General features: G+C 34.4%; 3 protein-coding genes across 4 annotated transcripts; 2 read left to right on the top strand and 1 right to left on the bottom strand.

The window, feature by feature from the left end:
- The first annotated feature begins 105 nt into the window (after nucleotides 1-105).
- Nucleotides 106-4,330, top strand: LOC104716258 (uncharacterized). Of its 2 annotated transcripts, XM_087468129.1 has the most exons (7): nucleotides 106-208; nucleotides 1,628-1,771; nucleotides 1,866-1,939; nucleotides 2,433-2,553; nucleotides 2,663-2,974; nucleotides 3,073-3,433; nucleotides 3,539-4,330. In XM_087468129.1, the coding sequence occupies exons 2-6, from the start codon at nucleotides 1,655-1,657 to the stop codon at nucleotides 3,403-3,405; spliced, it is 957 nt and encodes a 318-aa protein (XP_087324255.1). In that variant the 5' UTR covers nucleotides 106-208; nucleotides 1,628-1,654; the 3' UTR covers nucleotides 3,406-3,433; nucleotides 3,539-4,330. The 2 variants fall into 2 exon arrangements, with proteins under 2 accessions (XP_087324255.1, XP_010431951.1); XM_010433649.3 differs by lacking the exon at nucleotides 106-208 and having other exon boundaries at nucleotides 1,386-1,771.
- A 381-nt stretch (nucleotides 4,331-4,711) lies between these two features.
- Nucleotides 4,712-5,671, bottom strand: LOC104716256 (PLAT domain-containing protein 1). The gene is made up of 2 exons (XM_010433648.3): nucleotides 5,410-5,671; nucleotides 4,712-5,309 (listed from the first exon to the last, which is right to left on the bottom strand). The coding sequence occupies exons 1-2, from the start codon at nucleotides 5,476-5,478 to the stop codon at nucleotides 4,833-4,835; spliced, it is 546 nt and encodes a 181-aa protein (XP_010431950.1). The 5' UTR covers nucleotides 5,479-5,671; the 3' UTR covers nucleotides 4,712-4,832.
- A 1,738-nt stretch (nucleotides 5,672-7,409) lies between these two features.
- LOC104716255 (uncharacterized) lies at nucleotides 7,410-8,773 on the top strand. The gene has a single exon (XM_010433647.3). The coding sequence runs from the start codon at nucleotides 7,595-7,597 to the stop codon at nucleotides 8,477-8,479; it is 885 nt and encodes a 294-aa protein (XP_010431949.1). The 5' UTR covers nucleotides 7,410-7,594; the 3' UTR covers nucleotides 8,480-8,773.
- Nucleotides 8,774-13,813: the final 5,040 nt, after the last annotated feature.

The following is a 13,813-nucleotide window of genomic DNA, read 5'->3' as shown; positions in this document are numbered from 1 at the left end:
TTGTTTACTGATTCTTGCAATTTACATGCTCTGATTTTTTAGGGTTCTCTTTTCTCTTATTCGATCCCTGCGCTTGCTTTAATTCTATTTCAATTACATCGCAGTCTCTCTCTCCCTCTCACCATCACAAAGTATGAAGATGCTTGACGCTAGTCCACGGAGACGGCGACGGTGTTTTGTTTTGCCGGTGATCCCAACAAAAAACTAGGTCAATTTCATCCCTTCTCTTTTTTTTTTTTTTACGCTAAGTTAAAAGGAAAAAATGTTTTCTTACTGTTTTTTTTTTCATTCAATTTTTTTTATAAATTGCTTTTTCTAAAAAAACTTTTCTAATTTTAATTAATGAAAATTGGGTAATAAGTTTACAATATGATGTGAAAACTAATCAGGTTTTGGATCCAGTCATTTGATAGTCACTTGATCGTTAGAGATTCCATAAATCGAACTTGTTTATCGCATCTTTATATAAATTTAGCATTCAATTTTCTATTTAATTTTTAAACGTTTTTATTGATTTTAAAAAACTTTTTTTTTAATTTTAATTAATGAAAAATTGGATAATAAATTTACAATATGATGTAAAAACTAATCAGATTTTGGATCCAGTCATTTGATATATTCACTTGATCGTTAGAAATTCCACAAATCAAACTTGTTTATCACATCGTTATGTAGATTTCACAATTTTCTAGATAATTTTTAAAAGGTTTTTTTTCCTTACTGATTTTAAAAGATTTAAAACTTTCATTGTCATTCTATTTTTTTTAAAAAAATTTGAACATTTTAGTCTAAAAGTTTTAATAAAATTTTAAATAATAAAAAAATAATAAAATTTGCAATATGATGTGAAAGTTAAACTGATTTTGGATCCGTCATTTAATAGTTAGAGATTTCACAATTAGTATTCAATTTCTAATTAAAAAAAAAAAGAATTTCAATTTTTCCTTATAGATTTTTTTTTTTTAAAAACAACTATTAGTTATATTTTATTTTGTTTTAAATAAATAAAAAATAGTTTTTTTTACAAAATAAAAATTAGTTATAAACTTTTTATTCATATGTTTATTATTTTACAATATGAAGTTCAAGATTTTGGTTTGAAATGAATTTGAATATTTTATAACTTATCCATACTTAACCGTTGATAAAATGTAAAATTAAAAAACCTTTATTAACTGAAAATTTGGAAAACAATATGAAACGATGATGATAACAAATTATTTATGAGCGTGGAAAAAAAAATTATTTATGAGAGTGGGAAAAAATCTACATTTTGCTTTTAATAAAGTTTTTGGTGTACTATGTAAGTATGTAGTATATTTTTTGGGGGTTTTTTTTTTTTAAAAAAAAACTATTTAAATTTAATGCTTTCAGTAGCTTTCCTCATTCAATTCGGATTGTAATGTTCAGTTTATCGAAGATTATTAAATTAAAACTCTATTTCTGTCATGAGACAATAAATAACAATTCTATTTCTGCTCTTTAGTCTTTACGCTAATCTCTTTCTATATTTTCCTTTTATGATTTTAAAGTAAAAAGAATAAAAAAGAAAAGAGAAAAGATATCTTTGAACCATTGATTGAAGTGTTTCAAGAAAAAAAAAAACCTTTTTTTCACTTGGAATCAGAAGAAAGAGAAGAAAACAAAAAAAGAAATGGAGAGAAACACGCCGGTGAGAAACCCTCACACTTCCACCGCCGATCTGCTTTCCTGGTCAGAAACCCCTCCTCCTCAACATTCTACAACCCCTTCCGCCGCTCGTTCTCACCAGGTCCGTTTGTTTCTTCATTAAATATATTCTCACTTTTTTTTGTTTTTCTATTGAGAAAGCTGAACCGTGATTTCTTCTTTCATTTATTTTACAGCCATCCGATGGAATCAGCAAGATTCTCGGCGGAGGTCAGATCACAGATGAGGAAGCTCAGTCTCTCAATAAGCTGTAAGAAGATCTATTTTAAATCTCATCCCTCATGCAAAATCTTTATTTAACCATTTCATTACCAGATCTAAGTTGAAACAGAATCGGTTCTTGAAAGGGATTGCATTTTTTTTTATTATTCACAAAAAAAAAAAAAAAATGGTTCCTTTGTTTGAATGTCAGTTCTTTTTATTTTATTTTGTGATATCATCATTTTGAAGCAATGATGAACTTATGAAAAGAGATTGGTCAAATGCTTTTTTGGCTTATCTGAGGATTTTTTTTTAATTCTATATTTTATTACATTCATTGTTCTCATCAAGCCCCACCATTTACATGTCAATCTACTACTGTTTCATTATCTCTATTGAGGAGTTCTTTGTCTCTTCTTTGTTGATACTTATAATTTAGCTTTACCTAATTTGCTTATACTTTCCATGATCTGCTAGTGTTAAAGGTTGAATCTTTACTTGTTTTTTAAGGCTATTTTATTCTTTTTTTTTTTTGTTTACAGGAAGAATTGTTCAGGGTACAAGTTGAAAGAGATGACTGGGAGTGGCATATTTACTGATAAGGCAAAAGTTGGGTCTGATTCCGATGCTACTGATCCAAAGACTGGACTCCGTTACTATCAGGTAACTTATACTTTTCTTGTGACTCTCATGTTTGTTTCAACAGATTTTGAAACATGTGTATTTCAGAAATGGTAGTTAGGTAATAATAATGTATTTCTGAAATTTGCAGCAAACTCTGAATGGGATGAGTCAGATATCTTTCAGCGCTGACGGGAATGTTTCCCCTAAGAAACCAACCACTTTAACCGAGGTTGCAAAGCAAAGAGAGCTTAGCGGAAACTTGCTCACCGAGGCTGACTTAAAGAGCAACAAGCAGATATCAAGTGCTAAGATCGAAGAGATCAGCGGTCATAACATCTTTGGACCTCCACCTGAGATTCAGCCTCGATCTTTGGCTGCTGCTCAACAAGAAGCTAGAGGTAACAGAGACATGGGAGAGCCTGCACCAAGGAACTTACGTACTTCTGTTAAAGTTTCCAATGTAAGTATACTTTATCTTGGCAATGCTTTTTTGAAAAGTTTTACTTTCTCTTCGATTTGAGATTGTTATTTTTTTTTTTTGCATAATTTTGCAAACAGCCAGCAGGAGGACAAAGCAACATACTATTCAGTGAAGAACCTGTTGTACAGTTCATCTTTGGCTCTCCTCCAACCAATGCTTTATTGTTTGTTTTGGGGTTTGGTGTTTCTCTTCGCCGACGAGAAACGAGCGTGATGGAAGGTGATTCATCTTCGTTTACAATCACTCCTCCTTCTCCGTCGGTTCGTCGTGATGGCTGGTTTGTGGTAGTGGTGTCGACATCGCAGTTTCTCTCTCTCTCACCGCCACAAATATTGAAGAAAGTCTACGAAGCCAATACTACTGCGGAGGTGGGAATGTGGGATGCTACTCCACAGAGACGGCGACGGTGATTTGTTTGCGGTGACAGAGAAACAGAGAGTGAGATTAAGATTGCAACTATACATATGCTCTGATTTTTTAGGGTTCTCTTTTCTCTTATTCGACCCCTGCGCTTGCTTTAATTCTATTTCAATTACATCGCAGTCTCTCTCTCCCTCTCACCATCACAAAGTATGAAGATGCTACTCCACGGAGACGCCGACGGTGCTTCGTTTGCCGGTGATCCCATAAAAACTAGGTCAATTTCATCCCTTCTCTTTTTCTTTTTTTACGCTAAGTTAAACGGAAAAAAAAGTTTTCTTTACTGTTTTTTTTTTCCATTCAATTTTTTTTTTGTTTAATTTTTTTTTTTAACTTTTCTAATTTTAATTAATGAAAATTGGGTAATAAGTTTATAATATGATATGAAAACCAATCAGATTTTGGATCTAGTCATTTGATATAGTCATTTGATCGTTAGAGATTCCAGAAATCCAATTTGTTTATTGCATCTTTATGTAGATTTAACATTCAATTTTCTAATTAATTTTTAAAAAGTTTTTTCTTACTGATTTAAAAAGATTTTTGAAACTTTCATTCACTTTCTATTTTGTTTTAATTTTGAAAATTTTAGTTTTAAAGTTTTTATTAAATTAAATAATAATAAAAAAATAAATAATAAATTTGCAATATGATGTGAAAGTTAACCGGATTTTGGATCAAATCATTTGATTTTTAGAGATTTCACAAATCCAACTTGTTTTTCACATTGTTAAGTAAATTTAATATTTTATTGTATTTTATTTTACAGTTTTTTTTTTTCCTATTCAACACATTTTCATTTATATATTCTTATTTTGTAAGTTTGCTTTGTATTGTACAATATGCGAATTGATGTCCAAGAATATACCATTTAATCTGAATATAATCCTTAATAAAAAAAAAACACATTATATATTCTTTAAACTTTTCAACATTTTCTTGACAATAAAATATCAAAAATTTGATTTTGTCCCCACAGAAAGTATAGGTTTACAATATGGACACAATATATCATATAAATATCACACAGTTTGTTATATCAAAATGAATACAAAAACGTGGCATTGTTTGCCCAAAGGGGTTTACTGGTCCAATCAAATTCGATTCCGAGTATTAATATCGACACCTATGTGCGTGCATACAAATCAATTTTATAGTCCATTGTGTTCATCATGTCTTAGTCCTTGAATTTAATGTCTCATTTATTTGTTTTACATTAAACATAAAGACCGAGACTAATCAAATGATTTTGACGTGATTTTAAACTAAATCACTCTCTAATCAGGGGTCAAACAATTCGCTAATAATTAGTTCTAAAAGTTTTATTTATCGAATCATATTCATTAACGCCACATTACACTCACAAGACGACGACGACGAAGACAAAACAAACAATACAAAGACTTTTACGAATCACTCAGATAACCCAAGAAAGCTTCTTCCGGATCTCAGAACCGACACGGCTGACACTATCCCTAAGCGCGACAGGACAGTTGTTCCGTACAGCGGTGAGCTCATAAGGAGAAGTATCAGTAGCGAGCCACTGCTCAATCTCAAAGGTCTGAGTCGAGCACTGAGCGTGAACACCAGCGGTCGTGACCTCGGCGTAATTAACGTACCAGCCATGGTGATCACCGGAGCCATCGGAGGTTAGGTTCAAGGCGCAGATCGGACTAGGCAAACACGGCGCTCTTCCACTGAAAATGTCGAGATTACCCCTCTCGAAGTAATTGTAGTCAGGTCCCATTAATCCAGCCCAGGCTTGTAGGTTTTTGATTCCGATGTAGTCACCGAACTTGTCGTAGATCCTCGCGCTGATGATTGAATCGGTTCCTGCTTTCCAGATCGATCCGGTTCTCAGGTAGAATGTGTAAACACAGTCTGGATCATCTTCCTAAATCATCATTCAGACAGCATTGAATAAGTCAAGATTTAAAAACAAATCAAAAAAAAAATCAAAAAATCGAGAGAGGTTAAAGATTGAGGAAGCTTACGGCGAAGGCTACGGCGGAGACGGTTGCGAGAAAGAGGAGGAAGGGGAGGAGAACGTCGCGGCGAGCCATTTTGTGTTTCTTCTCTGATTTTTTTCCTTTCTTTCATTCTGGAAAGGTCTATTAAAAGAGATGCGAATATTATTGACGGAAGGGCTATAATTGGGAATTAACAATTGGGTTGTGATTGTGTGTTTTATGGAGTAGCGTGTCTTGTTGACGTGGCTGATTCTTATCCATTGTGATGAGAAAATTAAGATGGATCATCTGAGAGGCTTGTTTCAGACATGGCGTTTACTCGGCGGGTCGGTAAGGATAGGTTAGGTGGATTACGAAAGTACCCTTTATGGCTCTCCCTGGCATCTTACAGACCAAGCAAAATGTGATATGTATTAAAAAAAAAAAATTCCTTATAAATGACTCTGAAATTTTTGATAGTTTTGACTATATTAAGAATAATTCATATCTATATTGAGAATTAAGTATTGTTTTCCAAATATATATTCCATATTTTTTAATTACCTTTAAGCATAATTTATACTATAAATCTTACTCATATACTCATTTATGAAAAGAAAAATCATCCTCGTCAACCAACGTTTTTCACACCTCAGCGAAATTGTATTCAAATGACAGCGTTTTTTGTTTTACTTCTCAAAAAGTGATTGGGCTTTCAAATACCAAAAACCAGTTTTGTTAATTTATCATATAGACCCTTAGCTTAGGAGGAAAATTTTGGGCATTAACCGTCAGCCCATTTATAATTTCTTTTCTTTTTTAAAAAATATTTGTTTTCTCCCCCATGCAAAATTCAAACCAAGCGAAACTACTATGCTGCATATGAAAATCTGATCAAACTCATATAGGCCATAGTTTATAAAAAAAGTTATGATCATGTCCCGCCACAATCCAAATTCAATCAACCAATACCTGTCAACTCACACGTGTTTTATAACGTTACTACAATCTTTGTAGAACGATACATTCTCAGTACTCAACTAGGACAAAGTATGATAAGAAAGGCAAATTTCTATTATTCTTGTTAATTATATTACATGTTAGCTCCAAAATTTTCGAAAAATAAATCTCAAGACATCATCGATATGTACGTGTAATCATCTGATAGTATGACATTGTTAGACTAGATAGAATTCGGTTAATATGATGATTGAGAAACAATAGATGAGAACTGGACAAAACATATATAAATGAGTGTGGGTAACCAAACAAAATTAAGCCGTATGGGTAAAGTGAAAATAGGGTTATGGCATTTTGGTTTATGGATGGACCCATAAGACCTTTTAAATTTTCCTTAATATGATTAATTCTTATTTTCTGACCAAACCTAGAATCGATCAAAATCTACACTCAAACCATTATTTCTATATCAAATCATTTTATTATTTAAAATTTATCAATGATTATGTAGATATTTATTATGTTCATCTTTTGAATTTGTGATTTCGAAATTACTCAATTCAAAAGAGAAACGAATCAAACAAAAAAATTATCTTGGTAGAACTATATGATGACATCTAATAAGTATGATATTACTGAATCTGGTCCAAATCAACTGACCTACTTATGTCATCATGTAAGAGATTAGCAGATAATTAATTGAACAACCCATATTGCTTTAATATTAGAGAATACCAAGAGGAAGATAACTTATTGTGCGCACGATACAATTTTTTTATTTTTATTTTATCGCATATTTTACTGTCACAGTAGCATACACACAAATCACGAAGAAAAGGTATAGATAACATTTATCAGGAAAAAAGTAATACAAGATTTGTGTGCATATATATCATATCATGCACTGCAGTGTGGTAGAAAAACAAAACAGATCATTATCCGAACCAAAGACAATCAAAGTGAATTTTGACTATCACCAAAACGAATAGATTTAATATAAACCAAAGCTTAGATACATGTACGTATGTGATATTATATAGAGTAGACAATAGTGGATGGTGGTAGTGGAACCACTTAATGCGATTTCACCTTCCCTGTTTTTTCTCCCTTTCACACAAAAACAAAATAATTAAAAATATATCATGTCACACCAAATGTCTTATATTTACCATAATATCCCATTTCATATGCTCCTTAACAATAGCTCCCTTAACATTTTCTTACGTTTTCTCTCATCAAAATCGTTTTTTTTTTGTTTTCCGGTTACGAGATGGAGTCCGGTAATAGTAGTAGCATGCAATCTTCAAGTGGCGGTGGCGGAGGAGGAGAAGAGGAGTACGATTCACGCGCCGCCGATCAATCCATCTCCGCCTTCTTCGACCACCACGTGTCATCTCTACCTCCGCCGCAACAAAACTACCTCAACCTCCTCCATTTCGACCATAACAACAACAACTCTCTAATATCACCAAACTACTTCAACAACAACAACACGTTCTTACCCGTAAACCAACAAACCAACCCTATATCCCAACCGGACCTCCGAACCTTCTCCGCCACGTCATCACTCCCTCCCCATAACAACATAGGAGTTACCAAGAAAACAAAGAAAAGATCACGAGCATCAAGAAGAGCACCAACCACGGTTCTAACGACGGACACGTCAAACTTCCGAGCGATGGTTCAAGAGTTTACCGGAATCCCAGCTCCGCCGCTTTTCAACAACAACTCCGTCGTGAACACCACGCGCCTCAACACTTTCCTCGGCTTGTCTTCTTCTTCGCCAAACTCTTACAATAACAACAATCTCTTGTTACGACCTTTCGCTCAAAAGCTCATGCCAACGACGTCTCCACTCTTATCCGGATCACAGATTCAGCAATTTCAAAACCCTAACAACGGTTTCGAGAATATGAACCCACAGGCCCTTCTCCAAGCTCATATTTCAAACCCTAGAAGCAATGATCACGATCAGTTTGGTCTTGGTATCAATTGTATGATGCAGAGTCCATCTGCTAATCCTCACACGGCAACGGCAGCGGCAGCGGCTAATGGGAACATAACCACCGGTGATAATGCAAGTTACGGTGGTTCCGATCATGATCATAATAATGACGGTACTTGGTTATGTTCATCTTCCGACCAAAGAACATAAAAAGACACTATTTTCCGAAATTATAGCTAATCTCTTGACAAGATTATTATTCAACAAATTAAACATAGCACATATAGGATGAAGAAGTTACTCATTTATTTTCTATTTTAGTATAAACACTTTTAATTAGTATTATTTGCTTGTAGGGTTTATTATTCAATGCTTAATTAATCTATGCTTGTTGTTTGTATATTTGTAGTTTTCCCCCCATAACTACATGTTGGTTAGATCTCATTTAAATCTGATTTTGTTTGTATATTTTCTTATAATATACTATATAGTACTTTTTAATCCTATGTTTATGTCTTTATGACAACAATTATTTGCAAATATGAAATTGAAAGTTCTTAACTATTTCGCCTATTTAATATTGGAGTGAATGGTGGCGAAATTTGGGAAATCTTCCACGGCCGCCGGATTCTGGAATATAGTTTTGGGACCATAGTATATAATTATATAGTAGCTTTTTTACATATATAATTGTTGTGGTGATTTGAAATTTGATAAATTACTGTTCTCCCATGTGCTTAAGTCTTTCTTGGTGTCTTGTTTCGCATCATCTACATTAAGTCATGCTCTTATTATGATATTTAATTCAAATTTTTATTGACTTGACTCTCATTTTACCACACAAACATATTTGAAATTTGAAAAGTTCCAAGTAAAAGAGACAGAACGAAAGAGGGAATATACATTATGCAGATAATCAACAGTGATGAATAATAGTATGTGATGCGTCTACAAAGTTCTTCGCCTCTTTCTTCTTCCCGTGAACTAATAGTAATCGTAATAGAATATTCAGCTTCATTTATTTATCTCTTTCTCTAGCAAAAATGAAAATTTCATCCTTCTCTTAGAGGGATTTTCAGTAATGTTATTTGCTAATGTATGTACTTTTTAATAACACTCGATTGTAAAAGAAAAAAAAAAAACTCTTCTTTTTTTTCACCATGAGGTTTGATGGTCGTAAAACAAATCATGAGATTTTTAATGAAGATATCCTTTGCTCGTTCATGTGTTACAAAAGTTCAAATGAGTTTGATATTTTTTTTTTCTGTCCACGGATGCACAACAGAACCTATACACACATCACTTACATAGACCATCCACACAATATGCGTACATGTGTATCTCTATCTAAAAGGAATATTCATAATGATGATTGATGATGATGGTGTGTGTATATTATCATGGTGGTGGTTATGGTGGACCATGAATATCGAGCTATTGTCGCACTGACATAGTCAGATGAACGGATCACACCACTACTCGATCGGTTTCATACTTCAGTGATAAACCAATAGGTATGGCCATCAAAATGATTCGATTTAGTGGGCCGATTGGCTCCGAAAGTTCAAAAGTTGGTGCAAAAGGATATGGATCAACAGCGTTTGGGAATCCCGCGCGTAAGATGAGACGTAAAAATACATTTAAGTATATACTAATGGAAATTATGAAAATGTTATCCGAAACCAAATACAATCGTGGTGCTGGACTTTTCTATGACTTATTTACATATTGAATGCAAAACCGTGGCGGCTTTAATTCTCAAACTGCAGATGGGGAGTAGAGGACTTGGGTTTAGTTTTGATGCTTAAATACAATCATGTCAAATGACTTGACCAAACATCCAACATAGAAAAATCTAATCCTATTGAATTTTTTTTTATTGGTTTATGAGTCTAACTAACCACTCTTAATAGTTAATACTGAAAGCAGTGAAAATTGTTTGTTTTTAGCTATCTATCTAGCTAGACAAGTAAAAAATGTCAATGACTCAATGTGAATAAGGTCTACACTATTTGGACACTGTTTTGATTTTTTTTTTTTCTTCTGAAAAATTAAAAATATTATAAAGGATACGAGTGGGTCCCACAATCATATCCAGTGTTGTTGTTGTTTTTTTGGGCCGTTGTATGTATCTCTCAAAAGACTCAGAACAAACGCTCTGGCTTCACTCAGATAAGGAAGAAGTAGAGAACAAGAAGAAGAAGACTCAAACCCAACAATGGCGATTTCTACTTTAACACTAACACAATCTCTCTACACACGTTCAGTTCTCCGACCCACCATCTTCTCTTCTTCTTCTTCTTCTTCTTCTTCTTCTTCTTCTTCTTCTTCTTCTTCTTCTTCTTCTTCTTCTTCGTCATTCTCATGTCTCTGTTCTTCTTTCACTGACTGCGAGCCGAAACATGCCGTAAAGAAACGCGTTTTTTTTTTTTGGACAAATTTTATCTTGTTTACATTTTAATCTTTAAGTCATAATATTTATTATTAAAAATAAAATCCAACGGATATACACTCCGATCTTAATAATGATGCTTATTCATATGCTTATGATGCAATTTTAATTTTTGTTAAACCGGCTCAGCTTAATTAGTTTGTTGTTTCTTTATTTTTCGCATGTCATTCACTCATTTTAAAGTAAAAAATCAATAACTTATCTGCTTGTTCAAGTACCAAAATATCCAGCCCCATTGTCCTCATTTGCGTAGGGTGTCAGTGGTTGCTTCTAAAAATGATATCGACAGTGTAACTGGAAAAAAACGTTTTTGCTGATATTATTAAAGAGAGGGATGAATTGTGGTTTGGATCGCGTTTGGTTTTCCCGATTGCAGAGCTTTGCATGCGACGAAGCTGTCTTGCGGTTCGATATTCGAGCTCACGGAGGGACAATGACAATGACTATATTACGTGTGAACAAAATCATTATTCAATTTGAATTTGTTTAATACTAAAGACCAGAATAGTGGTACCTACACATACTCCATAGTCCATACCTTTATTGATATCAAGTTTACTTATAGATGCGTACCTTAATTTGTTTTCTTAAATTTCATATCTTCTATAACGTAACAATGAGAAGACATAGCGTTTCAGGTTTCAACTACAGAAAATTGAACAATTGCTATTAGACAATTGATGTCAACCACAAATCTTTTGTTTGCTTTGTGTTATAGCAAACCTGTGAAACCAGTTTAAAAAGGTATATATATGATATGATTTTAGACCCAATTTTTGTGGTGTTTTTTTTTGTTGTTGTGGAAATTGTTGTGTAAGATTTTGAACTTCTTCATTGGTGGGATTGCATTATAAAAGATTTCAGTATCATATTTGACGTGATGCATGCTTTGAAAGCTATACTGACAATCAAACATGAACTATACGAAGATGATTTTGAATTTCACCATCTACAGAGATTCCCCTTTCCCACTTTTCAAGATCTGACACTAAAATGTTTTAGCAAAATGTATGTCTAAGGTATTTTAGTTTATACATTTCAATAATAAATTTATTTGGTCTTTGATATTCCTGTTTTTGGAAAACAATATCTATTCAAGTGTATGTGTATTTTTATTTTATTTTTACAGATAAATAATATCAAGTGTATGTGTATTTTTATTTTATTTTTACAGATAAATAATATCAAATGTATGTGTATTTTATTTTATTTGGAAAACAATATCTTTGATATTCCTGTTTTTGGAAAACAATATCTATTTAAGTGTATGTTTATTTTTATCTTTGATATTCTTTTTTTTTTTTGATCCAAGGGTGATTCTATTCAATCAAACAGAAACAGTACAAGGAGAGGGAAAGAGAATCCCAAAGTTTAAAAAGTTACAAGCATAGACTTTCCCCAAAGTCACTAGCAAGAACAAAAAAGAAGATAACAACAAGCAAATATCCATGAGAGCTAAGAAACAAGAGCTAAAAAGCAATTGGAGACTTGTGGGATCATGGTTGCAAGGTGGTACATTGTCGAGAAGCTCAAGAGATGCCAGATAGGTCACGGTCAAAAGACATAGTACCGTTGATAGAAGAGTCAGGGCCAAGGAGCTCACCGGACTAAGAAGTATTAGCGGAAGCAAAGTTATGGCATGGATTCGGGGGGGCAGGAGCCCGGATGGTGATGGAGTGGCTGATGATGAATTGCTCAATTAGGTGGTTCCTGAAGTAGATAGCTAAGATTGTCGAGGGGTGAGAATTGGTGGAAGAGCCTCTACGACCATAAACACAATCTCGACACATTGAGTTCAGCACTAAGATGCCATGGGACTTCAAAAACTTGGGAGCAATAGTGATTAGCATAGATGTTAAAGCCAGGGTTTGCACGGAATAAATGGAAAGCCGGAACATAACAGGTGGGTCCTCTCTGCCATGAAAATGGTGATCAAGAAATCTACACAACGTTTGTAGTCGGCCATACACTAACAGAGAGTAAACAGACCTGGTACAGGGGATGGTTGTTGGGTATTGGTAGCGGTAACGAACATCATGGAAGATAAGAACAGGTTCAATAGATAAGTTTCAAGCCGTGACAGAACAGGTGGATCCTCTCTGCCATGAAAATGGTGATCAAGAATTCCACACAAATTTTGTCTTAGACAGAACACGCATAAGGGATAATCAGACCTGAGTTCCAATATGATTTCTAATACCAGGATTCTCAAGAGTAACAAGTGACACCAACATAACCATGATGAATTACTACTCAAATGGCAACCATGGAGTTCGTAATCTTGACCACACCATTGGTTAGAGATTGATGGCCACAAGATATGTAAGTAATCGTACCTGGAAATTTTTGATGTGGGCTTGGTTTCGTGAATCGTTAATGGGCCGGCAAAAAATACGAGGCCCACCAGAAGAGAATCTCTTCCCTCGGTGGATGACCTAGCTGGACGAAGCATGCGGCGGCGGTTGTTCGGAGATGGTGGATAGCTATGCACGGAACGGGGTATTTCTAGGGGATAAGACTTCAGCTAAAGCAAATCGGAGGGAAGGTTAGAGGTTGAGACGAGAGACCACAAAAACAGTCCATTGTTGTGGAGATGAAAGCTTCGCCTGTAGAAAAGGACGCCGTGTGCCGTCGACGTCTCCACCGGGTGAGAAGAAACAGATGGTCCAAGGAGGAGCTCGTTTGTTACCCTCGGTGTCTCAGAAAGAGCTTTTGCAGGGGAAGGCATACATTCATATCTGGGTTTAAGCATATCGGCTGTTTGTGGAGATTTAACGCCAGTTAAAATAATCAGAGAGAGGAGGAGGGGGTTCATCGGAAACCGCCCTCGTCTTTTGTCTCTGTCCATTGAAAACTCGCCGGGATCTGAGGGGATAGGGATGATTTGTAATCCAAAGAAAAGAAAAATAAGTGGGGAAAAATCAAAGAGGTAAAAGAGGGGAGAACAGAGGTAGAGCCGCAGGTAAAGAGATCCCGACGCCGGTGAGCAGAAGCTCCACCGGCGTCGAAAAAGATTATCGGAGTTGGTTCCTCGATATTAATGTCTGAGAGAAAAATCGTTTTTTTAATAATATAGTAGAAGGACTAAGGAG

This window comes from Camelina sativa, chromosome 10 (assembly GCF_030686135.1).
Source record: "Camelina sativa cultivar CO46 ecotype springtype chromosome 10, ASM3068613v1".
NCBI lineage: Eukaryota > Viridiplantae > Streptophyta > Magnoliopsida > Brassicales > Brassicaceae > Camelina > Camelina sativa.
This window is presented reverse-complemented; position numbering and strand designations above follow the sequence as displayed.